The sequence below is a fragment of the Melanotaenia boesemani genome, chromosome 10, assembly GCF_017639745.1.
Source record: "Melanotaenia boesemani isolate fMelBoe1 chromosome 10, fMelBoe1.pri, whole genome shotgun sequence".
Lineage (NCBI taxonomy): Eukaryota > Metazoa > Chordata > Actinopteri > Atheriniformes > Melanotaeniidae > Melanotaenia > Melanotaenia boesemani.
In genome coordinates this window covers 8,186,279-8,213,662 of record NC_055691.1, presented here as the reverse complement: position 1 = coordinate 8,213,662, position 27,384 = coordinate 8,186,279, and the positions used below count along the sequence as shown (strand labels likewise).

General features: G+C 36.8%; 2 protein-coding genes across 2 annotated transcripts; both read right to left on the bottom strand.

Annotated features, from left to right (window-relative positions):
- Positions 1-977: 977 nt before the first annotated feature.
- Positions 978-10,388, bottom strand: syt19 (synaptotagmin XIX). Its single transcript, XM_041996001.1, has 9 exons — positions 10,153-10,388; positions 8,084-8,317; positions 6,870-6,943; positions 5,893-6,012; positions 3,269-3,454; positions 2,897-3,049; positions 2,494-2,613; positions 1,716-1,827; positions 978-1,629 (listed from the first exon to the last, which is right to left on the bottom strand). Exons 2-9 carry the CDS (start codon positions 8,283-8,285, stop codon positions 1,316-1,318), a joined length of 1,281 nt encoding a protein of 426 aa, XP_041851935.1. The 5' UTR covers positions 8,286-8,317; positions 10,153-10,388; the 3' UTR covers positions 978-1,315.
- Positions 10,389-12,136: 1,748 nt separating this feature from the next.
- On the bottom strand, positions 12,137-20,303 carry si:dkey-12e7.4 (uncharacterized protein LOC558132 homolog). Its single transcript, XM_041995999.1, has 6 exons — positions 20,043-20,303; positions 19,779-19,830; positions 18,631-18,818; positions 16,139-16,309; positions 14,125-14,235; positions 12,137-13,020 (listed from the first exon to the last, which is right to left on the bottom strand). Exons 1-6 carry the CDS (start codon positions 20,193-20,195, stop codon positions 12,907-12,909), a joined length of 789 nt encoding a protein of 262 aa, XP_041851933.1. The 5' UTR covers positions 20,196-20,303; the 3' UTR covers positions 12,137-12,906.
- Between the last annotated feature and the right edge of the window lie 7,081 nt (positions 20,304-27,384).

Sequence of the window (27,384 nt, the reverse complement as noted above, 5' to 3'; positions counted from 1 at the left end):
AACTTGAGAAATTAACCAATACTAACAACTACCACAAGTAATTAATAATTGGGAATACGGGCAATATATACAAGGCTCCTGGCTGTAGACAGAAAGATGGTTTTGTTTGATTTAGCTTCTTTAAACAAAAAAGGCACATGCAATTTTAACTATCTTCTCAAATTGAATTAATTAAATATTTTTGCACCTCTCCATTCTCAAAGATGTGATAAATGCCAACAATACTCAAGGTTGCATTAGTACAATTGCAGTCAAGCCAACATAAAAGGAAAGGACAGCAAAGCTTCTAGCTTTTTTGACATGCAAAGCAAGGTGCCATTTGTCAATCTCTAAAAATTCAATATTCATCTATCGATCTATTTTCTATACCAGCTTTTGCAGGGGCAGCTGGAGCCTATTTCAGCAGTTACCAGGTGAGAGACAGGGTAAACCCTGGCAGGTTGCAGGGCCAAATTCAAATATGTGTTTCATAAATAAACAAACTAGGAAGGCCACAAATGCCCAGTCCATCTGCTTAAATTAGCTTGTTGGTTCCTCTGGGTTGAGCTTGCACTGTCTATCATTCACATCAGCTGTGCTGAAATTTGTAATTAGGAAAAAGATTTTAATTCAATGCTAATGTCAAACGATGAATTAAAGATAAAATCTAATCACTAATAAGATGAAAAACTGTAAGGTTATTGGGTTTGGTGTTGGTTTTTGTTATTTTGATTTCAAGTTCTAAATGTTCAAGTGTGACCTGCTGTCTTACAAGCCATTTTTTGTGTTACTTTTGCTTCATGTCCTCTGTTATAGTTAATATTTGCTTGGTTTCTTGTTCTGTTTTATAAAACCTTTACTCACCTATTTAGTTTGGTTTGTAATTCTTACTTTCAGTCTATTTCTGAGAGGTTGCCCTAAGCTTTCCTGATCCTGTCTTATTTTATTGGTTGGCCAGTTACTAATGTATAGGTATAAAATGGTAAGACACATATACAAACGATGGAACAACAAATTTTATTTCCAGAGAACTTTAAAACAATTTCAATGGTACCATAAACAGTAAGTACAATATGTTCAGATCAAAAACAATTTTTGTAATAAGATTTGGAGCTAAAACATAGATGGACAAGATGCATACGAAGCTAGGTACAATAAAGTCAATGTTGAGTAGTCACTTCACTTTCCTGCTGGAAGCATGAAGGCTTCCTTATTGTTGAATTAAAAGGGAAAGGAATTAAAGCAGATACCTATATACACACCAATGCCCCAGCTTTCAGTAGAATATAACACCAACACAAAATTAGCTCTCACAAAGGGGTTTATGAATTGTTAGTTAAATCATCAGACCATGCCACTTTGCAACAGGCTGGCGGATTGAAAGCAACATCAAGGTCCAGTGTTCATCTTCTGAATCCCTCTCCTTCCCCACACTCAACTGTCCCATCAGATGTTTGCTTGATTTAGATTTAGTAGTTGTGTGAATCTTGTACACAGAAACCAAAATCTTACACTGCTCCAGAGGAAACTCTGGCAGGGAGAACATAAAGACTTCATTGAAGACAGTCACTGGACAGAGGGCCACTGCAGAGGTTTTCTGGTACCTCAACTTGCTCTGATTGCACTGGACACTAATCCTGGCATTCAGCGCTGTATAGCATAGATGGACAAATAAGATTAGTTTATAACTTTATAACATAAGTACATTGTATCTTGTGGCTTTATTTGTGCATTACCTGCATCTAAGGAAATCTCAGTAAGAGCCATTTTGATCTTCAACAAGCCAACCTCAAGCCTCTGGGAGGTGGGAAGAAACCTTAATGACAGCAGCAACTCTCCAACAAGATCCTGTGCACAGCATGAAAGAGGTAACTTATCTGTCTATCTGTCTATCTGTCTCTCGAACTGAAAGAAAAGGATGTTCGTTCATAATCATGTCTTCATTTTAGGTATGGAATATCTCAAGGGTCAATTTTAGGACCCATTTTTTCAGATAAAATATTGGAGAAATCATTCTCTTTCACTACTATGCAGTTAACCTGCAGTAATCACAATGACAGTGTCATATTATCTTAAAAAGCTTGAATTTTACTTAATATTAAACTATTTGAATGCTTTTCTATTTTGTCTGGGTTACTGTAACAGCATTTTTACATGCCAAAACTGTGTAAAGGCCAAGCAAAGCTAATACAATAACCACTGAATGCATTTGTGTCGTTCTTTAGAGATTTCTTTAGAGTCTCTGCGACTCGTCCAGCTTTTCAACAGCTTGTCAACTGCTTTTTATTTTCAGTTAAATTTTTATTTATTTGCATTAAGAGACCCTCTGACAAAGTTTCTATAAAATCAAATATTTTAAATGCAGTTTGCATTAGAGAAAGTTTTCATTAATCCTAAATATGATTGGTAAATTGGCCTCCTTATTAAAAAAGTTCCCTGTCACTAAAAATAATATGGAGTGGAAAACTATTTAAATACATACCATGTGTTTGTATACATAATGTGATGAAGTACCTTTTGGGGTATCTGTAGATCCTCTTGTAGCTCTAAAGGGTAGGAAATGTTTAGCTGTCCCAGAGGAACCCTCACCTCTCCTAACACAGCGTCTCTGGAGTATTTATCAAAGTCCCTTACCTGAGATGATATAGACACATGTCAGCCAAATACTTCAAAAGCAAAACAAAATAATTTTTCTTTCACTGACCCACTATAGAGTCTACTGTATGTAAAACATCTTAACATGTACTGTGTACATTGATGTTTTCATCATTTTAAATTGTTTTCATCATATCATATGACACCTGACATATAACCTGCAGGCACAATCTAACCTTGGGATGATTTTATTACTGCAGGTAAACTTATGACAGAGTCAGTGTTAATTTAAAGTGAGATACATATTTAGGTGCTGCAAGACCTCCATCCTGAGGTTGATGTGACGAAGCGCATCCTTGTCCTCTTCCAGAATGCAGCTAAACTGGTCACCATATAGAGGGTTACAGCTGCCTTTCACAACGCGTGTGTGCCACTCCTGCAGCACTGTCCACAGAACAGGTGGCGCCACTTCACCCTGACAGGACCACAGCAATAACCCATAACAGACACTGTCCATCTGAGAGTTTTATATATTCTTTATTAAGGATGAATAATTGGGATCACCTCTAAACAAATCTTTAACTCACAACCTTAAAAATAAATAAATAAATGAAACTTGGTAAATGTGAATAGGCCCAATCATTTCATCTTAATCAGATGTTGGTCTTAAAAGCATAAGAAAGCATTACATTACCTCATCTTCCTTTGAGCCCTCCACTTCTACTCCCTCTGATCCAGTCCACATGAGTCGTATCTTAACAAATGGCTGGAGGCTTGTGGTCTGGCTGTGGACCAAAAGCCCCTCCACTTGCAACACGGTCACCACCAGGCGCGACTGCAGCTGGTCATAGTAGACTGAGAAACGTAGTGAGCCATTAACCTGATACAAGACAATATGTTATTAAATAATGAGTAATATTAAATTAAGATTAACATATTTCCATTTGAAGGATTTGGCTTCCTCTCAGGTCTTGAAATTAGGTAAATACAACCTCATATGAAAAACAACACAGGGCACATTACTCTGTGTCATTATCTTAAAAGCAAACCAAAAGTAAACAAACAAACAAAAAATATTAGAAGCAGTTTTTGAAAAGTTAGCACACCCTTACTGCTTTCCTGGGAAATTAAAAGGTAAGTTAAAGCTAGGTGCTGCCAACCAAATGACTTGATCAGTTACTCCTCAGAAAGTGTGAGAACTCTTATCAAGTTGCTGTTCTGAAGCATTCAGGTGTGTATCAACACAATGCTAAGGAAGAAAGACATCAGAAATGATCTTAGAGAATAAACTGTTGCTGCCCATCAATATGGGAAAGAATTTTAATGTCATTCACAAACTATCTAGAGTCCACCATTTACTAGTGGAAAAAACTAAGGCCCTGATCTATTAACGCTTTGCGTGTACTAAAACAGGTGCAGACGGCTTTGCTCCGCTAAAATCGGCCCAAGCTTATCTATCAAAGCCGCAAACATGGAACTGCGTCAGTTATCCTGGCAAAACTGCGCCGCTCTTCACTTTGCGTTTCTGAAGCTACTGCATATGCATTATGGGCGTTCCGGCCAGAAAGTGCACATTAGTGGGAGGAGACTATGCAAATAAATCTGGTTTGCGCAGCAGTGGGATTCATGTAGCCCGCAAATAGTTTGCGGTGTTTATGTTTGCTCTAAAAATAGCGTTTCTGAAAAGCAGGTGCTAATTGGCACAACAGTATACGCGCAATGGCTGCAGTAATAATTTTAAGGAGGAGGCACAGACACCATGAAAGGCGACTAAGATAATGCATTTTTTTCTATTTTATTAATATATTTAGAATGCCAGAGAAGAGGATTGTGGAGACGATCCAGCGTTGCAATATTAGAATTGCTGGATAAGTTTAAAGACTTTATCATGCCTGTCTTTTATTATTATTATTATTATTATTATTATTATTATTATTTCTTTATAGCTTTTAAACCTTTATTATTTCTTATTTGTTCCTTGCATGTTTTTATATGTACAATACCTTGGTTCCTAAAGGTTGTTGTTAGTGTGCCTTATAAATAAATTGAACTTGAATATGAAACTATATTGCAGCATTTCTGGTGACATTTAGATTTTTTTCCTCGACTTCCGCAATATTTTTATTTGTCTCCTTTATTTGTCTCAACTTCTATCGGATGAAAGTTAATTTTGCGTTTGCGGTTTCCTTGCTCTCCAGAACCTTACATGACAGAGCAAACAGCGCCGCTAAATCCTCATTTAAATACTGCTGTTTGCTCCGCAAATGATAACAGGAGCAGTCTTAATAGATCAGGCGCTAATCGTAGAAACATAACCAGAGCAAAACTGCGCAGCAAATGTTAAATAGCGCAGCAGTTTTGCCCTCGTCATAACTCAGCCCCTAAAAGTACTAATCATTCAAGACAGCTGCCAATCTTCCCAGGGGTGAATGTCCCAGCAAGCTCAGAGACAAAAAAAACCCCAAAGCCACATTTCTCCACAGGTCTTAGTTAGTATGCTAAATGTTTAAGTTGATGGCATTACAACTTGAAAAAGACAGAAAAAGTGGGGCTTGTTTGGAAGGTTGCAGAAGAAAGCATCTTCTCTCTAAAAAGAACATGGCAGCATGGCTTTGGTTTGAAAATCTGCATTTGAACATACTGCAAAACTTCTGGAACAATGTCTTTCAGACAGATGAGTCCAGAGAGGAGAGGTTTAGTCATAATGCACAACAGCACGATTGGTGAAAACCAACCACAGCATTTCAGAACAAACGCCTCACACCAACTGTCATTGGTGAAGAGATGTCTATTTAAGCTTGTTCTGCAGCCACAAGACCTGGACACCTTGCAGTCACTGAGTGGACCATGAACTCTGGATACCAAAGTTAAATCCAGTTAGATCCAGTTAAAGTCCAGACCTAAACCTGATAGAAATGCTTTGGTGGGACTATAATGAAGCTGTTCATAAACAGCTAATTTTATTAATATCTTAGAGAAAACTTCATGTTACAGATTTCTTTAAGATATTGTTACATAAAGTGGTTGTAAAAGCTGTTGAATCCTGGGATTGACTTTTTTTTTACATAATGGTTTTGCATTTTGACTTTGTGTGAAATACAAGATAACAAAGTAATGTGTCATGTGTGTTTTTTTTTTCTTGTGTTTGTTGTATTTACCTATTATTAAGACCTGGTGAGGATGATGATTTAGGGAAAAAAAAAAGATGTCTTTATGTAAAAGAATTAGACAAGGGGTATTTTGTGCTTCAGTGAAGAGACTCATCAAAGCATATGAAAGTGATACTCAGTTACAGCAGGAATATTCAGTGTCTTGTACCTTTTTCATTGTTTCCTGTTCTCCTATTTCCCCATCTGCCAGAATGCATTCTGAAGATGGAAATGAAGCCTCAGACAAACAGCGACTTAATCTTTGGGCTTCGGCACTGACATCCTCCACCTATACAGAATATACCAGTGGCTTTTATTTGTTGTCTGAATCCAAAGTCCAGCTTTTCCTTTATCTGAACAAATGTGCTCAAGAATATTGATGCACACCAATGGCTACCTACTGTCTAGGCCATGAAAAGTGCACAACTGTTAAAATAATTAAATATTTTACTATTTAAAAAATTAACAAAAACTTAAACAGCAAGATTAAACTAAGCAAATATTTTTAATGTAGCCACAACTTTTGGGCTTTGTCAACTGTAAAAAAAACTATGTTATGTTTTTAACACAGCGGGAAACTATCTAAATAAATTATGCCAGCATTCTCAAATACATCTCACATGTCAGAAAGTTCTAACACAAATACCACACCCATGATGTGGTTTACTTACCAGACTGATCTCGTACGTCATCTAAGTGCTGCTGAATGAATCCATGTCAACATACATACATGTACTTAAAGTTTTCCCAGTGATATCTCAAAATTCATTACTTAAAAATGCTGCTTTGTTATTAACCAACATCAGGTCTAAAGTCCTTATATCATAACAGCCACCCTTGAGGAAATGTAAAAGATTATTATAAATTACACTTCACCTACATCTAGCACACTTCACAATTTCAAGCTTCAATGAGCTGCCAAATTAAAAAGCCTTATATTAAGTATATCCAAACTCAGTTTTTCAAAGTTATGCAGTGTTACCAAAATCAAGATCACCTCCTTGAGACACACACCTACTGTATGCCTTGAAACTGAGGGAAAACCTTGTTCCCATTTTTTCTCAAAATATATTTTAGCCATGAAAATCTTGTCAAAGCCAATGTCATTTAATGTAAATGTCCCTTTATCACAAAATTTCTTCCCACCGTAGTATTTGGAGGTGCCGAGTAGCTTCCTGCTGTTGTTGGCTTCTCATCTGAGTACATTGGACCACTGTTTACTGGAGGAATAAGACACATTACAAATCAGACACAGTATTACATTTGATCATGTCTGCTGATCAAATATCCAGCCTTGTGAATGTAAGTACAGTGCATAAGGCAAAAACAGTGTGCACAATTCAAACAAGTTTAAAAGTCAATATTTGGTTAGAGCAGGTTTTTTTTTAACACAGCCTGAGTCCTCTACGATAAGGTTTCTTGTAATTTCTTTAGTACTCTGCAGGAATAGTTCTTTTTGAAGAACTTTTGAAAGATTTTCTTTGGATGGTGGCTGTCTTTTGTTCCATTCTTTGTCAAGATGATCTCACACTGCTTTAATAATGTTAAAGTTCAGGCTAAATGAATCTACTGTTGGCTAAAGCAATGAAAATTTAGCCAACAGTAGATGGATCAACTGAAGGTTCAGATGCATCTATCAGGTCCTATGTCAGGTCTTTGCTGGATTTGTTCCTATTTCTTAAGAACATCACAGGCAGGGAGCTTCAGCTCCAGCCCTTGAGGGTCAAAGTTATGTAGGTTGTAGATGAGTCCTTGCTCCAACACAACCGATTCAAATCAAACGGATCCAAAATGTTGTTGTAAAGTTCTGCACAATGACCCAATAACTTGAAACCGGTGTGTTGAAGCAGGGAAACATCCTAAACCTACAGGACAGTGGCTCCAGAGCAGCAGTTCCCAAACTTTCTGAGCCACGATCCCCAAGATGATGTACGTTGGTGTTCGCAACCCCCTGCTCTTCCCGCCGGGTTATGACTGAGTGGTTAATTGTGCAATATAATATATGAAATGGGTCATCTTATAAATGTAAAACTTGAAAATTGTCAGAAACGTCATAAAAAAGGAGGATAAAGTGGTTTTTGGTTGATTTGGTTCACCACTTTAGAAAACCATCCATATGTCCAAAATCAACTATTATAACCAAGATGGGGCCAAACTTCAGATTTTTAAAATAGAGCCCATAAACTTTGTCTCTAGACATCTGATGATAAAAATACTAAATGTAAGAAGAAGAACTATTGCTTTAGAGTAGACAACTTAAATAACAAAACAAAAACAAAAAAACGATATAAAGAAAATGAAGGATGGTAAAAGTTGGACATTACTTTATGCTTTAGAAGTGTAATATAATGTTTACTCACCTGTCTCTTGTTCAGTGTACGTAGTGTACGTCTGTGAGAAGCATCTGAAGATTTGCCAGGCCAAGATACTCAGTGCCAGCAGAAGAAGAATAACAGAAACGGCCAGTATGCTGTACTTGACTGCATCTGAGAATTGCATCCTTAGCTCGCCACCAGCTGACAACAGACCCATGTAGGCTGGGTGGTCTACAAAAGTCACCATGATTCCCTGCCTCCATGTGGCCTCTACACGCTCTGCAATGCAGGAATACAGACCATGTAAGGGTCATAGGGACCTGTGCATGGACCAGCCACATTAGAGGTCCGACCATTATACAAACAGCTGCTATATTGATAATACTTGATTTCTACTTTTTTTAATTTCAGTATTACCGCATTTGATCACTATTGTATGTGTAGTAGTTTCTGGACACACATTTTTTTTTTTACAAGAATAAGTTGGTGATCAGAAAAGTAAACACATTCATCCCAACTTTAACTGCTTAAATGATCAGTTGTTAAGCCATATTTGTAAATTAACAATAAATGAATCTTTAGATTCTTAGATTTTCTTCTTCAAATATAAGGTGTTCAAATTAATGTATAGCTATTGAGAAAACTAGACAAAATACAAAATCAAGGTTTAGAAATTATTTTTGTCTCATTTATTTAACCAGATAAACTCTCATGGAGATTAGAAATCTCTTTTCAAAGAATGATGTGGCCAGGAAGGCAGCAAAATCAAAAGTCGTAAAATGCCACAAAACAAAAAGACATTAATAATAAAACACAACAATTAAAACAGATATAACAGCCATCATTAAGTACATGAAATACACCATATGTTTGAAAGCAGTTACACTGACCATGGGAGATTCCCTCTCAAGCCATTATAACTGACTTAAACTCTCCCAGAGAGATCAGTTTTGTTAATTTCAGAAATTATTTCAAAGTTAGTCACTTGTCACTAATTATTTTCTGGCATGTTACACTAGGAATGTAATGGTTTTAATGGAGATCATTTTGAGCCTCATGTAAAAAAGTGGACAAACTAAAAATTCAACAAACAAACACAACAAATGTGTTTTTGAGGCTTTGGTGGAAAAACTAAAAAACAACAACAACAACAAAACAAAACAAACCCCCCCCCCCCCCTCATGTTACACATTTCTTTAACTTTTTCATAAAGTTATTATTAGCTTAAAAAGGACTGTGTTTGAGAAAAAGCCTTCTTAACACTTCCATTGAGCAACGAAACTCACAGATCCTCACCAGAATGTTCACAGTTCAATGAAGTGATAGAAAAAAACATTTACATGGTGGGAAAAGTAAATGGATATCTCATCATTCTGTCAGACACTGACTCAGCACACAAATAAATCAACAAAAGACCTTTTGAGGCTGAATACAGGGAACTCTTGGCTGTCTGAAACAATCACATGGTCTTAATCTGATTAAGCTCAATTCAAATGAAGACAACAACAAACAAGAGCTGACACTAGCAGTACTGGCAGATTGTGACAGCATTAGCAGGAAAGATATACTCTGTGCCGGTATCTTAAATACGTCAGGTACTCCATAACTGATCGAACCAAAGAAATATACACTGTCTGATATTTTACTTTTTTAACCACTGAACTATGGCGTACAGTACATGAGTTAAAAAAAAAATGCAACTGGTGTGTCAACTCAGCTTCTTTTCATTTCTACAAGAAACATTAGGTATGAAGTTACAACCATGTATTCTCAGCAAAGAGCCCAGACATGTTTTTCAGAAACGAAAAAGGTAATAATGTAGCTGCTTCTTGGTTGTAAAGACATGATAATGTCCTATTAGATACACTTTAGTCAAATAACACTTGACCTTCTGTCTCTTTACGCAAATCACCATGAAAGCTACAAGGACCTTCGTGTATCTAATATTTTAATTACAACAGAACAAGCACCTTTGTTTTTGTAGAAATGTATAAATGTGCTCAAAAACCTTTTCTAAAACAGTGTTGAAAGCAAGTGGAAATTTATTTCAATATGTGTTCAAATCTGTACCTGCTTCTTTTTGTATAAGAAAAACAGAATGGGTGAACATTTACCTGGAATAGGTGATAAAAGCTCAGCTCTTTTTTTCCTTTAGGAATTGAAGCATCTTCCTCGGCTACGAGTCCAAGCTGTGAGCTCTTCAGTTGCCAAAGAGCCAAAAGAACTTGTCTGGAAGAGAAGTTTAAACTAGCAATTTATCATGCAACTGTTCCTCCTGCTTTGCACACGATAGATAACACTCTCTCTTTCTTCTCTCTCCCTCCACACACACTTAACACACAGCTTCCTGCACACTATTCTGGGCAAACAGGTTTGATTAGATTTACACAACATTTCAGGGAGCTTATCTTGATGTGATGCCCTGCTTTCATCCTCTTCAAGACTTACACTACCGTTCAAAAGTTTGGGGTCACTTTGCCATGAGATTCAATAGGGAAGTGACCCCAAACTTTTGAACGGTAGTGTAGCTTCAGGTTTTTCTTGCAAAATAGTCAGAACAGAGATTAAAAAAAAAAAAAAGAACATAAGATGTAGCCTTCTGCTAAATAAAGTCTATTTATTAAAGTATTCATTTTATTGATAATTATTTTTAAGCTGATAAAAAAATTTAATTTAATGCTAATTTGCTAAGTTGCAAGAACATTTTCAGCTGTTTTATCAGTTGTGTCCAAACCAGCTGTAGCTACTGGTAATGTAAACCAACAGTGACAACAAAGTGAAGCAAGTTTAGAGCTAACAAGACATGATCATGACCTTAAATGACCTATGCTGTATAAGATTATCCTTCTCACTACAGTGCAGACTTCTCACAATTGTTTTTTAAGGGAAGTCTGCTGACAACAAGGCATGCAATGCATAAGAGGAAACATACTTAAAATGGGACCTCAACAATATCAGCAGAAGGTCAACACACCTTGACAAAAAAACTAAAAGTTATTAGTTCACTAAGTCATTCCAGGTATGAAGAAAAACATGTCCAACTTCTTGGTTCACTTAGAATTTAAAATGTCCCTGTACAAACAACAGTTTCATTAACATGTTTAAGTGTAAACCACTGAAGATGGCGATGGGAAGAGAAATGCATAGGAGGAAAGGAAAAGTTCATGGTGGGGAAGCAGTGATGCAGTAACTTGCACAATGGAGCTGGACCACTGCTGTTTAATCCATGACTGTTGATAGAGGTGGAATCAGCATGAACTCTAAAGGGCACAGAGCTGTATTTTCTTTCAGAAAATTCTGCTAAACTGACATCACAATACAGATGAATTATGAGCCAGAGCAGAGTGTGAAGGCAATTCAACTGGCACAGCCAAGTCAGTCCTCTGACCTCAACTCAGCTGAGCGTGCTTTTAATTTATTGAAAAGCCCAGAAAGAAGTAATTCATGACATCAGCAGTAAAAGCCTGGCAAAGCATCCAAAGGGAGGCACTCTATTTTGAGTGACGTGAATGGGTTCCATACCTAAAAGGCCTTTAAATTCAAAATAAAATTAATCTGTCCAATTATACTGAGTCTTTTTACTTGCAGTTATACAGAAAATGTCTGGAATTCTTCTTGTTTAACTTTGTAAATCAAACTTGGGAAGTATACACTTTAGTTGTGGGTTATTTGCATTTACTCCATACAGTCTTAACTACTCAAACATCACTGAATTCGTTTTACTGTTTTCTCTTTGCATGGCTAAGTGATAATTAACTGCTTGGGGAGGGAAAAAAAAGCTATTTTAGGAATGAGAGAATATTAAGCTCCACCACACATCTGTCCTTCATAAGATGCCACAAAAAAAGAGAAATCTAAAATGCTAATGTCATGGCTTAATCTCCTACCACCGCTTTACCAGTTCTAGTTGGCCAATTTAAAAATCCTAGCTGACTGCTTGAAATGGAGTAAAAGAAAGGAAGAACAAAAAGTTTCCAACACAATGTCTACATCATGTTTTTCATGTCCTTTCAAAACATAAAATTAGGTCTTAAAATCAGTTGTGCTTTGATTTATACACTAACACTGATACACCTTTAGTTTTTACATTTAAACCTTTATTAATGCTTCACAACAACATTGCTAAAAGCAATTATTTAAACAGCAACCAATAAATAAACAGCTATAATAAACCAGTACATTTTATACACTGTGAACAGATTATATTATAATCATAATTTGTGGTTTACATTGTAAAATTCCAGAAATGCAGATATCAGAGCATCACTACATTCAGTTCACTGCACTCAACATTCAAACTGGCTTAAGAGTTAAAAAAAAACATCTGTGATGTTTCTTAGCTCTAATAATTGTCAGTTTGAGGTCATTTTGAATGATATAAATCTGATTTTTGTCCTCAGAAACATGAGAATAAAAATGTGAATGCATTTTAAAGTTTCTTTGAAATGTACAGGAAAGAATGAGGTTTAAAAACACAACATGTTCCTTCCTCAACTAATACGCAAAAGCTTCAGCAATAAACGATCAAGGCTTTTTTAACAGCAGACTGAACCAAAATATCTCTTTAAGTCATTCCAGTGATGGACAGAAACCTTTTAACACTTTAATACCTCAAATGCTGATTACTAACATTGCGTTTAAAGCCTTTTCTCTGGCTTTAAGCAGCAGAAGGCAAACATAATGGAACTGAAGAACTAAAAGTGCTTCCTATTTAGTTTGTATAAATAAGCTGCACCCCGTTGTTTATCTACTTAATTTAAAGTAATTTCTTAAGAACAAGTTATTTAGGTAAAATAAGTTAACCTCTGGCTGACACATTCATATGAACAGCCTTGGGCATCTTACTTATTACTGCGATGATGACCAGGTCACCATGGCAACTGCTCCCCTGTAAAGTTCAGAAATGACCCATGATCCTTTTCAGTCAGTCCACCAATAACGGATAAGACAGAAGAAATGCTCTCATCAGCACTCAGTGGAGCCTGGAAAGAAACAGAGAACCAAAATCACATAATTCACTGACATTTTAACACAATGATCTCTATATACAGCGGTCAGGATTCTTCAATACTTGGAAAATCTGGACAACATACCCAGGGGTCATAGCAGGCATTTTAGGTAAATATATTCTCTGGAACATGTATTCATACAAAGAGTAGATTTTCTCACTTCTAGTATAACTGCATTGCAGCACTGTGTCACTAGAGGCATGGGCGTTGTTTATCATTCAGCTCATGCTGAGGAGGAGGAAACTAGCAAGCTGTTTGTGAAAACCGGTAAACCGTTTCAATTAGAGACCCTTTTGTTTGCATTTTTAATGAGGTGACATAGCTGGTCATAATACAGTCAGATGAATCAGGTTCAGATATCTAAATAAACCCAAGATTAAACAAGGGGTGTCTTCTCTGAATAATTGGTGCTGTGCAGATGTTGAATAAGTAAGTTTACCTTTTAGGAGCCATGAATGTGGTGAAAGGGAAATTATGAACAGGCTCTGAAATCCAAATCAGAGCAGGACAATTCTCTAAGGAGGTGGTTGACAGGTAATAGAAAGGATTAATATACAGGGACAGGTATAGAAAAGTTTTGATAAGGGGACCAGGTTGGGACACACACCAGGAAAAGGCGGCACAAATGAGAGTTTTTTAAGGCCTAGATTTTAGTAAATTATTAGCTGCTTATTAGAACTTAAGATGTCATCAAATGTTAAATTTGGAAAAACAACAAGTTGATAGTTTTCAGTGCTCATGTAGAACAAATGGAAGTGCATTGCATGCTGCATTCACTGACACTGGGGACATCTGAAGTTTACCTAAGTGAAGGTTAGTTTACACTTAGCAATTCATTACCCCCAAGCATGCTTTTCTATGCAGATACACAGCCCTCTGATGGTGAAATTGATATTTTGTTAGTTTGCTACCCCAAAGTCACAGTTATGGTTCAGAAAAAAACCTGACTATGTTCAGTAGTGTGATCATAACAGAAGTCGCTGACCTCCCCCTACCACCACACATACTTCTGAAAAGGTTACTACACCCCAGACTACAGGTACCCCAGAAAGACTGAGACAGTGAGTAAGTCCTTACCTCTGAACCCCCCATGTCAGTGCGGACCCACCCAGGGTGGATAGCCATACAGAGAATCCCATCAGGTTCCAGGTCCACTGCCATACAGCGACTAACCATGTTCAGGGCACTCTGAATGAGGAGCCACAGCAGGTTTCCACAGAGCAAAAACACCATTATGAACTTTACCTTCCATTCAACCCATTGAAATATTCAAAAATGTACATTAAAGAAAACTCTCATTTTATGTCTATCTTGAACATGGATAGTTAATTGTGTCTATTGTGTGTTCATGGTTCATGTAAACTTTGGCTCTGTTCACACTGCAGATGACTCAAATCTGACTTTTTTGTCTATATGTAACCCATATCAGATCTTTTTATTACAGCTGGTCCACTTTTTCAAATCTGACCCAGGCCACTTTCACATGTGGTACTAAGTCAGATCAGATCTTTTTTCAAAGCAACCTTAGTCTAAATGGTCATATTGCATTTCATCCAACTTTTTTTCATTGAACTGACAAAGGCGCCAGAAATCTGCACCGGGTCCCGACTCCAAATCGACAAAGGTACAGAGGTAGCAGCCACTGCTGCACAAAAACCAGTTATTAAGATTAGTGCTCTTTTATTTTTTCCAATCTCCTACTTTCCCTTTTCAGTTGGTCATAATTTAGTCCATTCCAACTGGACAAGAACTTTCAAATTAATGCACAAACACATGTAGCACCTATATTAACTCAATGCATGTGACGTGTCTTCTTCTGCGCTTGTGGGTAACTTTAGGGTCGTGTACCGTTCACACTTCAATGTGATGGAGGGCCCGTTTAAATAATAAGGTGAACAACCAGTATGAACGTAGTCTTTGAACTTACCAACTCTGCTGTGAAGAACTGGAAAAGGAGGAGATGCATAAGACAGCACAACAGCTGTTTTAATATTTGTTTTTGAGTCTGACTGAAGCTTACTAGAAACTTTAGCAGCTTGAATTTGTAAATTTGTCAACACCATAAGGGACCTCTATAAAAAAACTGTCAGCTTTCATATTTGTTTCTGCAAATTTGAAAATAATTTTGCGCTTAGATTGTGTTCATATTTGTTTTTTTTTAAACCAGATATTCAGAACATGACATGAATTCTTTATTGTTACTGGTTTTTTTTACTGTATGAGGAGCTGACACGTCCTGCTGCTTAATGTCCTTAAATGTCCTTCAATACAAGGCTTACTAAGATTTAAGATAGTCGTGATCATTGTGCATAATCACCTTTCATTCACGCCCGTAAACACAACTAGGGAGAATTAGGGTTTTCTATGACTATAAGGCAAACAAATCAATATTTTCTATTCATATTTTAGTTTCAGTTGCCAATAAATAGCTGTTATTCTTCATGAGCTTGGTAAAAATTTCCCCAGGTGGTTTATACTACATTTGTGTCCTTAAAAGGAACAGACATAATTAAATATTTATAATGACTAACTTTATGACACTAAATTATCAATTAAACCATGACAGTTATAATATTAGCTCTAAATAGATCTTTAGTAGTTAAACAATTGTTTATATCCTCGGACAGCTGAGTTTCCTCCACAGCACCAGTGGTTTTGTGGTAATTCTGTTTCCTGTATATTTTTCTCTCAAATAATACAGCCAATCACCAGTCTGAAAAGACAGACATTTGTCCTGAGAACAGTCCATCAGCTTGATACACGTCAACAAACGAGACTATGAACATGAATATGTAGATAAGGTCTGCTGTACCGAGATCCCAAAATTAGCAGCGTGCTTGTTTCCATGTAGCTAAAATGTGTACTAACACTGAAAAAAGTGGAAAATTTATAGTCAGTGTATAAATAAATAACTGGCCGCTGTTTTGTGCGACTGTCCATTTCACCAGAATTTACCAGCAGAAGTTGATAGTGTAAAATAAATATTACCCTTAAAGCCGAACTAGCATCACTACAAGCTGCAATTGCTCTTAAAGTTAAAATTTTAATACATGTAAAAGATAAATAAATACATAAATACATACATACATACCTTGGATGTCCTGTAGGGGTACCACTTGAAGTTGTTGGCCCTCTCACCCCAGGTGAGCTCCACAGAGCCCAGCAGGGAGGTCATATTAATGACTGCTGCCCTCCGGATTCCCATAGCACCTGAGCCACTTCCTCCTCTGGATGCAGCTTGCTTCAGCAGCGGCAGAAACGTCTGATGGGCAGAAAAAACAAAACAGCCATTACATGTACATTTGTGATAGAATCTGGAGCAAAACCAGTCTAGTGTTAGTGCTGCCCTCTGGTGGCTGCAGGTGCATCTTACATTAAAATGACTTGGGTGCTTCATACAAATTTATCTAAAAAGGCAATAAATACCCTCAGATTCAATCCAGATCCTTTATTTTTAGTTTTTTGTCCGTGTCTTAATACATATACAAGCAGACATGAATTATTGGGAAAATATAATATAAACATTTGAAATATGCTAAATTAGTTTTTCTTTAAATCTCCCCAGAAAAAACTAGCAAAGCTTAATTAGTTAAAGAAAACAGTGTTTTTTTTCCTTTAAGTCAATGTCAAAAAGAGCATATATCCTTATTTAGTTTGAAGGTTTTATTTGGTAGGCCACAATAAAATTAACGTGGTTTTTATCAAGTCTTAAAATTTAAAGAAATACAAAATCAGATGAAAAAGAATACAGGACATATTACACTGTGTTTAAATCTACTTAATAAAAACTAAGCCAAAATACAACAGCAATGAATAAAAACAACACCCCACAAAAAAGTCTGTCTGATGACTCAGCAGTTTGTAGAGCCAGCTTTGGCATGAGTAAGCTAAGGTAATGGTTTTCTGTCTGAAGTTATCAGTGTCTCGCTTCAACTCTTACAAACAAGCCATACTTCTTTAATGTTTTTTTAACTGTACTGTAATGAACTTTAACATGCTAACCGAGGCCTGTGCAGTCTGGAATGTAGCTCCTGGGTTTTTTGCTGATGCTCTGAGCACTGCACGGTCTAACCTTAGGCTGAACTTAATGGGACGTCCACTTATCTTAAATGTTTTCTGCTTAAAAATATTTTTTTTCACTGTAGAAAGAGAAGAGGCGTATAAAGCCCTCACAGCCCTTCCTAGATTGATTAGCACCAACAATTAATCCCTGCTGAACCCATAAAGATGGTGGGATGGCGCAAACCCCACAAGGTTAATGTTTGTCATGTTTGTTTTACACATTTCTTTGCAGACGAATAATAAACATTATTCATTTTGTTTTCATGTTTACCTTGCATTGGTGGTTTGGAGTGCACACGTAGCAACAATGGAAGGTTATGTACTTTAACATGTTTCTCTTGTGTTACCATGGTGGGGAAGCTTCCTTCCCTGTTCAGGAAAGGTGTGGCAAAGGGCTGAGGAGCCTTAAATCTGGGCGCCGGCTCTTCGGGCTCTACCATGTGCCACTGGATCATGGGGTTGGTTTCAAGTTTAGCTAGTTTTGAGTCTTTGTCTAGTTATTGTTAGCCATTTTGTTTTCTTTGTATGTGTATGTTTATTTGTTCTTCTGGATTTTCCCTTGTTGCTTTACTGCTTGATCCCTGACAGATGGGACTTAGTTTTTGTTAAATAGATACAAACATAATGTAATATGGCATGTATTGTTGTGCTGAAGCTATATTTACCTACTATTAAGAGTTGGGAAGAACCAAATGATACTGATTATGTCCAGATACACAAAACCTTACAACTGATAAAGGGTGCAATTTCTTCTTCTTGCCTGTCTGACAATATTGGTTATGAGGGGGGGCGGGGGGGCTATCAAAGCCTAGTTATTTTCTGAATAATTATTCAGTGAATGATAAAAAAAAGTTTTATTGTTCACATTAGATAAATACTTACTGCACTCTACAAATGATGAAGAAAAGCATCAAATTTGAGGCTGGAAATACTTGCTTTTGTTTTGAAAAATGATCTCAGCTGTTTTCAGTTTTCTGTCATTTCTCTGTTATGTTTAAATAAGCTCTAACATTGATCATGAACTAAAATATGCTTTTAAGCTTACATGGAGCTTTCTGCTCCATGTGATTTACTTCCCACAGTTATTGCGGGGGGCTTTGGGCAGCGGAGTGACCTTGCAGTTACTAAAACTGTCCTTCAAACTTTGTGTCAGCAAGAATCGGTCCTGCTGACAAGCTTTTGATTAGTGCTGATATTTCTAACAGCACACAGTGCTGCTCTGTACCCTCCCGCACTCTGAGGCCAACCAAAACCAAAAGTCCTAATTAATATTTATGACATGCAGTTTGCTCAAAGCTCTGGGATTTTGTTATGTCTTTGTTTCAAGGTCACTTTTTCAAGTTAGTTTCATGGAAATACACAACTCAGTGTCCTGCTCTAAATGACTGAAAAAGAAGAAAAGAAAAACAAAAGTCTGGCTACTATTTTTTTTTCATTTCTCTGTTCAGGAAAAGGGCCCAGGATTCTGCTCTATCAGGCCCAAGTTAGCTGAACACACAAACCATTACAACAATAGATTACCTTGGTGATCATTAGAGGAGCAACAGAATTTGTGTGGAAGTTTTCTATCATCTTCTCTGCAGTAACAGAATGGAAGTCAGCCACCACGTTGATCCCTGCATTGTTGATCAGACAGTTCAGACCATCTTCTTGTACCAGCTGTCCCACCTCCTCTGCACACTTGTCTATACTCTCCTGACTCACGACATCTAAACAAGAAGCACAACAAAACTGCAAGTCATCAAAACCAAGATAAAACTAATCAATGGTGAAATGCCTTCAATCACAAGTACAAATATTTCCAGGTAATGAAACTATATGCCACTGGACACACATTTATAAAAGGGAAATGAAATTGGTTAAAAACCAGCTATACTTAAAAAGAAAATACAACCACCATGCAGATAGAATTTGTGGTTGTTGTTTGTCTCAAGTACCTCTGGCAGTCATTTTGGATCTTTTTATGCATGGTTTTACACCATCTATTTTGGGTGGTTTTGCACCCCACTTTTGTTTGTTTTACTAATTGTTCCATGTATCTTTATAATAATTTTATTTATCTGTGTGACCAGTCGGTCTCTCTCTCAGTTAATTATATGCCAAATTTGTGTACCTTCAAGTCACATCCTTGTTGTTTTGTATCTTTTTGGCAACATTAAGGACATTTTTAATCCAAATTACTGTAGCCATGATATGAATCTTTATTGTATCCTCTTTTTGTCTTAATTGTTGTTTGGCATAGAGACACAAAACAACTACAAATGTTCATCATACTTTTGTCTCACATAGTTGTCATTTTGTCTTTAAACAGACTTGAACTACGTCTGTAAAGTGCCTTGAGATGACTGTTCTTAAGTGGCATTTTTTTAATATCACCCTGTTTTCACGTTTAAAACACCTGTCCATGTCTTTGTTGCTATTTACAAGTGCTTTCTGGCACTTGCCAGGCCAACATTGTAAATAAAAATTTGTTCCTAATGTGTTGCCTAGTAAAATAAAGGTTAAATAAATTATATTAAACATTTCTCTGTCTCTATGTTATTTTTTAAGTCCTCGTGGTGTTTTTAGCGTACAATATTTAATATATTTCAATGTCTCTGAAATGTTTTACTGGAATATGAGGGGCTATAATTTGCTATTAAATACCTAATACTGCTTTACTGTCTTACCTAAAGCTACAATGCGGATGTTGGGATGCTTCTCTGCCAGTTCCTGAAGTTTCTGCAGGTTACAAACAGATATCATGAGAATGTCGCCCTCTGCTGGCGAACATTAAATTTGTGCCACTAGGAAACACTCCATCTGGTTTTTAGGTCAATTTGGAATAGCGCAGTTAAATTACCTCTGCAATGAAAATAAATATATATAAATATATAATTAATAAATGTATATATTGCAGGTACAGTGAACTATTTCACGGTGTCGACCTTTACCTGCGCAGCGTCTGGGTTTCTGGCCGTGGCTATAATCTTGCCGGGTGAGAAACTTCCCCTCGCCAGACTGTCGACAATCTGCAGCCCCAGCCCACGGCTGGCTCCCGTTATCAACACAGAGCCGCAGTTTTTGAAATTCGTGGCTCCACTCATCGTTTAAGCTATCTGTAGCTTAAGGTCGAAAGTTCGGTGTGTGTAAGCTTTCTGTCGGGCCGTGAAGGATCTTTTCCCTAATCCGCTGCAGCGACTATTCGCGACACCACCAGCAGGGTAACGAGGGATTGCTCCCTGAAATAGAGCTAGAGATGCTACCCGATGGAGATGGGTCAGTAGAGTACGTCTTCAACAACAGAGACCGGGCACTGACAAAGCGATCAAAAAACACAGCTCCTTAACATTTAATCAGGCAAATAAAGTGGGAAATTTTAAGATGAGACAGCAAAAGTGACCAGAGTTAACAAGAAACATGAAAATATTTAAACATGAACGACCTCGCTGCGTTAAATTAGTTCAACTTTCCCACAATTCATTGAGCACAAACCAACTTCCCGGGTGTTGTGGGTCCGCACCATTTATTACCCGGGCGACCGAATGGCCAGTCGGGTGGGCGGAGTTTTCACCACATTTAAGCCTGGGCATCAGCCAAATGACCCACTCCCCGTTTGCATTAATGTGATAAGGTCCAACAAAGGGGGAAGATTTATGCAGGTAAAAATTTTAAATGATTGTGACACAAAACCTAAAGCAAATTAATTACATGAAATATTCTGTTGCATGAGAAATCATTTGCAGCCAGAAACAGCTTAAATTTTATCACCCTATGATATCTCAGGGACTCAGTTTCAATAAAATCAGGTAGGGTATTTTTTTTTATAACATGTCTTTTTTCAATCCTTTAGCTGAATCTAAGCATATCAATCCATAGAACTGTGTTCAGAAACCCAAGGGTTTCCTTGTGTAAATTGGAGAACTTTTCTATTTTTGAGTTTTGTTAAGGGTTCAGATCTTGTTGCAAATCCTCCATACATGTTCTTGATTTGCTCTATAGTCAGTCAGACTTAATCTTAATACAAATAATTTTATTGACTGGCATTTTGTCATTTTCCATAGAGGGCCTACTTTTCTAAATGTGCAGATCTGTTTCTTCTTTTTAAATCCTCATTATTATCATCTTCTCTTCCACTTTCATGCACATGTCTAATTTCCATCTTTATTTTGACAGCTCTAACCATATATAAACAGTTGGGTGAATGAACTAACACTAAAACTACAGGAAGCAACCATGGGTGAAATTACACACCTGTAATGAAAAGGCTTTTGTTCACACACGGTTCTTCCTATATTAATCTAAACCCAATAAAATTAAAACTGAGACTTGGCACTTTAATGCATCTGTTATTTTACAGCAATTTTAATGTGATGACACATAGGACTATAAAACCTGAATTATAAAACAGTTTTATCTATCTACCCATCCATCCATCTTCTGCCTGGCTGTAAAAAACAACTGACCAACTAATTATGCTTTGGGCTGTTTATTTGGCTGGATTATAAAATAGTCTGCATTCTCTAAGATGTGTGCCATGATATGAAAGAGAATAAGAAAACTGATTCAAGAATCCCCCTAATGAGGCAGGCTCTTGAATAAAAATCTTAACTTAATAGCAGCCTTTTCATAATGCATTCACTTAGTATTTACAGTCCAATAACTTCTGTCATAAAAGTGAATATACAGCATAGAGGGCCAGCACAAAGCTACTGAATGCAATATAGAGTATATTATAAATATTAAGTCAATGTAATATATTTGAATGTTGTCTTGAATGTGTTTAACAGTAAAATCATTGATTGTTAATGTGAATTATTTGTAGAAACCTTGCCTGGTGAAGTGGTTTTGGCTGAAAGTAGGTCTGAATATAAAGGGTAGTTTGGGCTTAATGTGTGCAGAAAGATGGCTTTTACATAGTGTCAGTTTTATAAACGGGATGATGAACAAACCGGGGAGGTGGTACACCTGGGAATTCACAAACAAAAAGTTACTGACTGCAGACACAATGTGATTATAAATTAAACCGTACCGATCTGGATGAAACTCCCATGTACAGATGAGAACATCACTTTCCTCCACCACATTGTGATGTTTGTTGTTCTCTGATTAACATGAGTCCCAGTGATGTTCTGTCCAACATTCAGTTGTTTCAGACTGGAACTGACATCTGAAGTGATAAATGAATAAACTTCCTAATTGCTTTTGCTTGATTCAATGTTTTAACTTTTTTTTTGCTTAAACAAGATGTATTAAATTAATTAGTCCTGTATATTTAAACATCTGTCTTTTCATTTTATAATAGCCAGGATATATTAATTTATCAGAAAGTACTCTTCACAGATGAACAGATAATATATATTTTAGTTCAGAATAAAAATATCAGAACAATAATTAACATATAAATAATCAGTATGATGGTGTAACTGCATCCAACAGTTTGTATACTAGCAAGTTTCAATCCATCCATTTGTAAAATGGCTAGAAACATTTAATGATTGCTAGCTTTTGAATTCATGACAGAGGTAGGAACTTCCACCAAAAACCAGGTAAACACAAACATCTGGGCCTGAAACAGGTGGTAACAAATCTAAACCTTAACTTCATTCATTGTTCAGCAGATTTTAAACAATCTAAGTTATTCTTTACTCCTGTGAGCTTATCCCGGTAACGGTGTTTCTTTTACTGTGTTTAATGTTTTTGACATAGTTTCTTAATGAGAAACCTGGAAATGCAGACGTAAACAGTTGCCGGGTTCCCCCGAAATGCAGGACAAAGCTGCAGTCGTGTCACGTTTTCTATTAAGAGAATGCTAAGAAAAAGAGATTTACTGTTCACATTAAGTCAGTTTTCAAATGCTGAAGTGAAGATGGATGTGCAGAGATAAGGGTGACAGCACAGCCGATGGAGCTTATGCAGTTACAGCGCACAGATGGTTTTTCTGGCAGCACTGTAAATCCAGATTTTTTTAAAGCGCCTGGTGCCTGGGAGCAGCAGATATCCCAGGTCTGCTCCAGGTCACTTAATTTGGAATTTGGCTGCTGTGCCTCCACACAGGCACATTTGGCGCCAAATACACAGTGCAGATGATGAGCTAGTATAATGAGTGATGCAGAGATGTGCTTGTGGAGCTGGACAGTGTTCTTTGTCTTGCCTAAGCGGACACAATAATGTGGTATTGTGTCAGCAGAGCATTGTCTCAAGGGAAAATTCAAGTTTCAGGTAATGGCTTAGATAGCAGTTGATGTGTCCAGTCACCAGCACAGAGGGACATGCAGGACTTGCTGTTTATGTTTTGGTAGTTTCTCTGCAACATGAAACATTTGCAGACTCAAAAAAGAGAATGACACATATAAAATAGTCTTCTTATGAATGGCAGTCAGGTCTGGACCTGATAAATACCCATAACTGCAGTTTTCCATCACATATAAAAGCTAGTGTTTGCAAATTTAATTTTTATTTTTCTTTCTTTTCTTTCTTTTTTTTTAGTGTAAAGCTTAAGTGAAATTACTTTGACCTATATGTGTAGCTTTTATGTATTAACATTGTTCTGTTCTGACAAAATCTGTAATGGCTCCTACAAACCCAAACTGACAATCAGCCAACGGGCACTTCTGGAGCATTGGTGAACATCTGTCTCTTGCATTTTTTGTGTGTGCACTTTTTTCCCCATCCAATTCAACTTGTTATCTTGTCAAGAGAACAAGTTTGGCTGTTCTGTTTAGCAAAATAATACACATGAAGTTAGATGACAGTGACCACAGAAAGCTAACAGCTAACTAAATATGTCACACAATCTTCAGCATCACTTATAGAATCACGACATTTGGAGAGAAAAGACTCATGATCAACTGATAATCAGCAGAGACTAGCTATATATAACATGATCATAAAACACACACTGCTATGTTTAACCTAGTTTCTTTGTTTTTTTTAAAAATATCTTTCAGTGTCCACTCACTAACAAAGTAAATCTCAAGTGATCATTCTAAGCCCCCCCACCCCCCAAAATGACTAACTAAAAATAAATATAATATGTATGAGGCATGTTCCCATTGATTGCTTTGAGTAAATATAAATAAAATAGACTGAATAATGTTGCCACCGGGTATACTGCTACAGCCACATTAAAATCAGTTGTCCTAACCAGAAACAAACCTTTAGGAAAAAAAAAACCGTCTACATTTGACACAGAAAAATATAGAGAGAGCTCTTTACTAGGAAAATACTTGAATCTCTGAGAATGTCTGTAGCATTTTATCTAGGAAGGTGCTTAAATAAGTTCATTGTTCGACGGGTCAGATCAGAAACAGCTGGTGATTTTGAATTTTTGAAAGCTCAGATGCACTTAAAAAAATATTCCATCACCTTTATAAGAAAGTCTGTGTGCAAATAAATGTTAACTTCTAAAAGATTGGCCATATATTCCTTCATTCATTCAGGTCCAGATACAGCGAAGCAGTTAATAAAGTAAACCATCTTTTACTGGTTAATGCAGGTCTTATGGACACTGAAAATGAACTCTGACAAGTCTTACATTTATTTTTTATTTTTTTTCAGGAGTAAATTCAAATATTTCAAAATGGAGCCAATAGCTGTGCTGAGAATACAATTCACGTTTAGTCATTCCCTTTATTTTTGATTATGTTTATATAAAACTGGACATTTTTTCCAAAAATATTCTGGTTATTCCAAATAATTTTATAATTTCATTAGTCTTTATTCTGTTCTTAGAATTCAGAGATGGTTGCTCTTTTGACTGACATGGTATGTTTAAACTCTTTTTACAAGCAGTTTAAATTACTTTCTTAAAAGATTTTCCTGACAGCCGCTCATACATTCCTTCATGTTTCTGTCTGGATGAATGATAATCGAAGTCAAGCAGAATCAAAATATTGAACACATGACTCACTGGATATTACACAATCTCTGTGGTAATGTAAGTCAGAAACAAAGAAAAGAAAATTGAATGTTCACAGGAGGTTTCTCTGCAAATAAAAATAGAAATATTGATCATTTAACTTTCCTTACCTGCAGCCCTTAAGAATCTGCTTTCATGTGGTCTTCCTGAATCATGTTGTATTGGCATTCTAGCTAGAAATAAACATGACCGACCCATACGGACTCTGTCAAAAGGACTGGGAACATGATAAAAACTTGCACAAAGATGCTTACAAGCCAACTGAAAAAAGTACTTATTTCTGCCAGAAGTTAACCTTCTGGATTTCCATTACAGTGATCTTGAAGAAAATACTGTGCATTCATGTAGGTAAGCAGGTTACTATGACTCTGTTCTATGGAACTCAGGAGAAATTTGTCTGTCACCCCTAAACTGTTTTACTAAACTGGTTTAACCTTTTTATGCATTAATTATTAAACAAAAGTGCAATATTCTCCATATTCATTACAGTGTCTTGCTATAATGAACATGTAAACTGACTATTTTTATTTATTTAATTATCATTATTTTTATTAAAAAGCTATTTTAAAGCCCCTTCAGTTTTGCAGACTTGTTAGATTTCTCTAGATGAATTCTGAATGGGAAAAGGTTCAGAAACTACTACTGTATACTACTGGTAGCTGCCTAGCACCAAGCAGCAAACACACACTATTAGCTCAGGAGGCTGATATTGTCTTTTGATGCTGGTAGACACAATCACACACATCATACACAAATAAAAAACTAAAATGCAGTGAATTGGATATTTCAATGGATAATTCAGTGCAGCCACGAAAAAGGTGATATGTCAGTGCTGATTTCAGAACTTCAGCTCGACTCATACAACTGAAAAAATGTTATTGCAGGTTTGCATTTGCAGCTCAGTCAGGAGGCCGGTGCATACAGCCACCAGGAAGAAGTCTGAAGAGGATGATAGCAAATGGATGGATGGATGGATGGATGGATGGATGAATGGATCATGGATGGATGGATGGATGGATCATGGATGGATGGATGGATGGATCATGGATGGATGGATGAATGGATGGATGGATCATGGATGGATGGATGGATGGATGGATGGATGGATGGATGGATGAATGGATGGATGGATCATGGATGGATGGATGGATGGATGGATGAATGGATGGATGGATCATGGATGGATGGATGGATGGATGGATGGATGAATGGATGGATGGATGGATGGATGAATGGATGGATGGATCATGGATGGATGGATGGATGGATGGATGGATGGATGAATGGATGGATGGATCATGGATGGATGGATGGATGGATGGATGGATGAATGGATCATGGATGGATGGATGGATGGATCATGGATGGATGGATGATGTTGTTGTTGTTGTGTGATTTCTGACTCGGGCCTGCCACCTTGCATAATTTGCTCTTCTACTTCAGCTGTTGTTTGCATTAAATGCTTAAATGCACTTAGTTTTAAGAACAGGATTTTTTTTTAAACTGGTAAAATGTTGGTTAAACTGTAACCTAAGATTACGTTTTTTCCATGACTTACACACAACCTTTAGAAAGCTCCCAGTGAGTTTCACAAAGCCATGCCAGCTGAACAGAGAACTATCGTAGACTTTGTATGTTGAAGCAAGAAAGGAGCTGCAAGGGGATACCCTTCTGGTGATACATAGACTTTAATAGACAAACCTGCTATTTATAACTACTAGACCCCTTGATTAGTGCTTTTTAATCATAAAGACCTGTTATGAATCATAACAGATCTATACAATGTTTGATTGTGTCACTCAAGCCAGCTGTAGTTTAGTTTTTGTGTTAAATGTTATGGTTAAAAGTTGATCTACATGTATTCTCTTTGTGAATGCATCCTTGTATTGTGAACTGACGTATGATTAAATGTGTGCATGCACTTGGGTTTGTGGGGTATGCAAGAATCTAGGTTGGAACATCCATTTCACGTTTTCAATTCACATGAGCTATATTTAAAGAAATCATGAATAAAACACCAGGGTTCCTTTCACCAATGAATAAATCATAAGTGTTATCATCTTATGTTCATACACGCCTCCTTCTGTCTGCTCAGCACAGTGTATTAGGCTGCCTACGGTCTTTATTACAATAGTTTATCACAGCTGGATAGATGTATGATTGTGTGTTTACATACTCTTCAGTAGCCTGTCATGATTTGGTCTACTCAGCTATTCACCAAATGAGTTTGTTCGTGGAAAGAATGTGAATAAGTGCCATTCTCCTGTCATATAACTCTAAATGTGATGCAAGATTCAGCTCTGTTTAGTATCCTGAGGGAACTCCAGTTTGCCAGAGTGAAACAGAAAATAATGCAAGGGGGTGAAAAGCACATT

Bases quoted from the DNA above. Each gene is read 5' to 3' on its own strand.
- si:dkey-12e7.4 (XM_041995999.1), bottom strand. From the start codon at position 20,195: ATGAGTGGAGCCACGAATTTCAAAAACTGCGGCTCTGTGTTGATAACG. The intron at 18,819-19,778 runs GTAAGACAGTAA...CTTCTTGTTTAG, and splicing joins CATCCGCATTGTAGCTTTAG to ATGTCGTGAGTCAGGAGAGT. The intron at 13,021-14,124 runs GTAAGGACTTAC...GTTTCTTTCCAG, and splicing joins CTGACATGGGGGGTTCAGAG to GCTCCACTGAGTGCTGATGA.
- syt19 (XM_041996001.1), bottom strand. From the start codon at position 8,285: ATGGTGACTTTTGTAGACCACCCAGCCTACATGGGTCTGTTGTCAGCT. The intron at 6,944-8,083 runs GTGAGTAAACAT...TTATTCCTCCAG, and splicing joins GTACACTGAACAAGAGACAG to TAAACAGTGGTCCAATGTAC. The intron at 6,013-6,869 runs GTGGGAAGAAAT...TATTCTGTATAG, and splicing joins CGGCACCTCCAAATACTACG to GTGGAGGATGTCAGTGCCGA.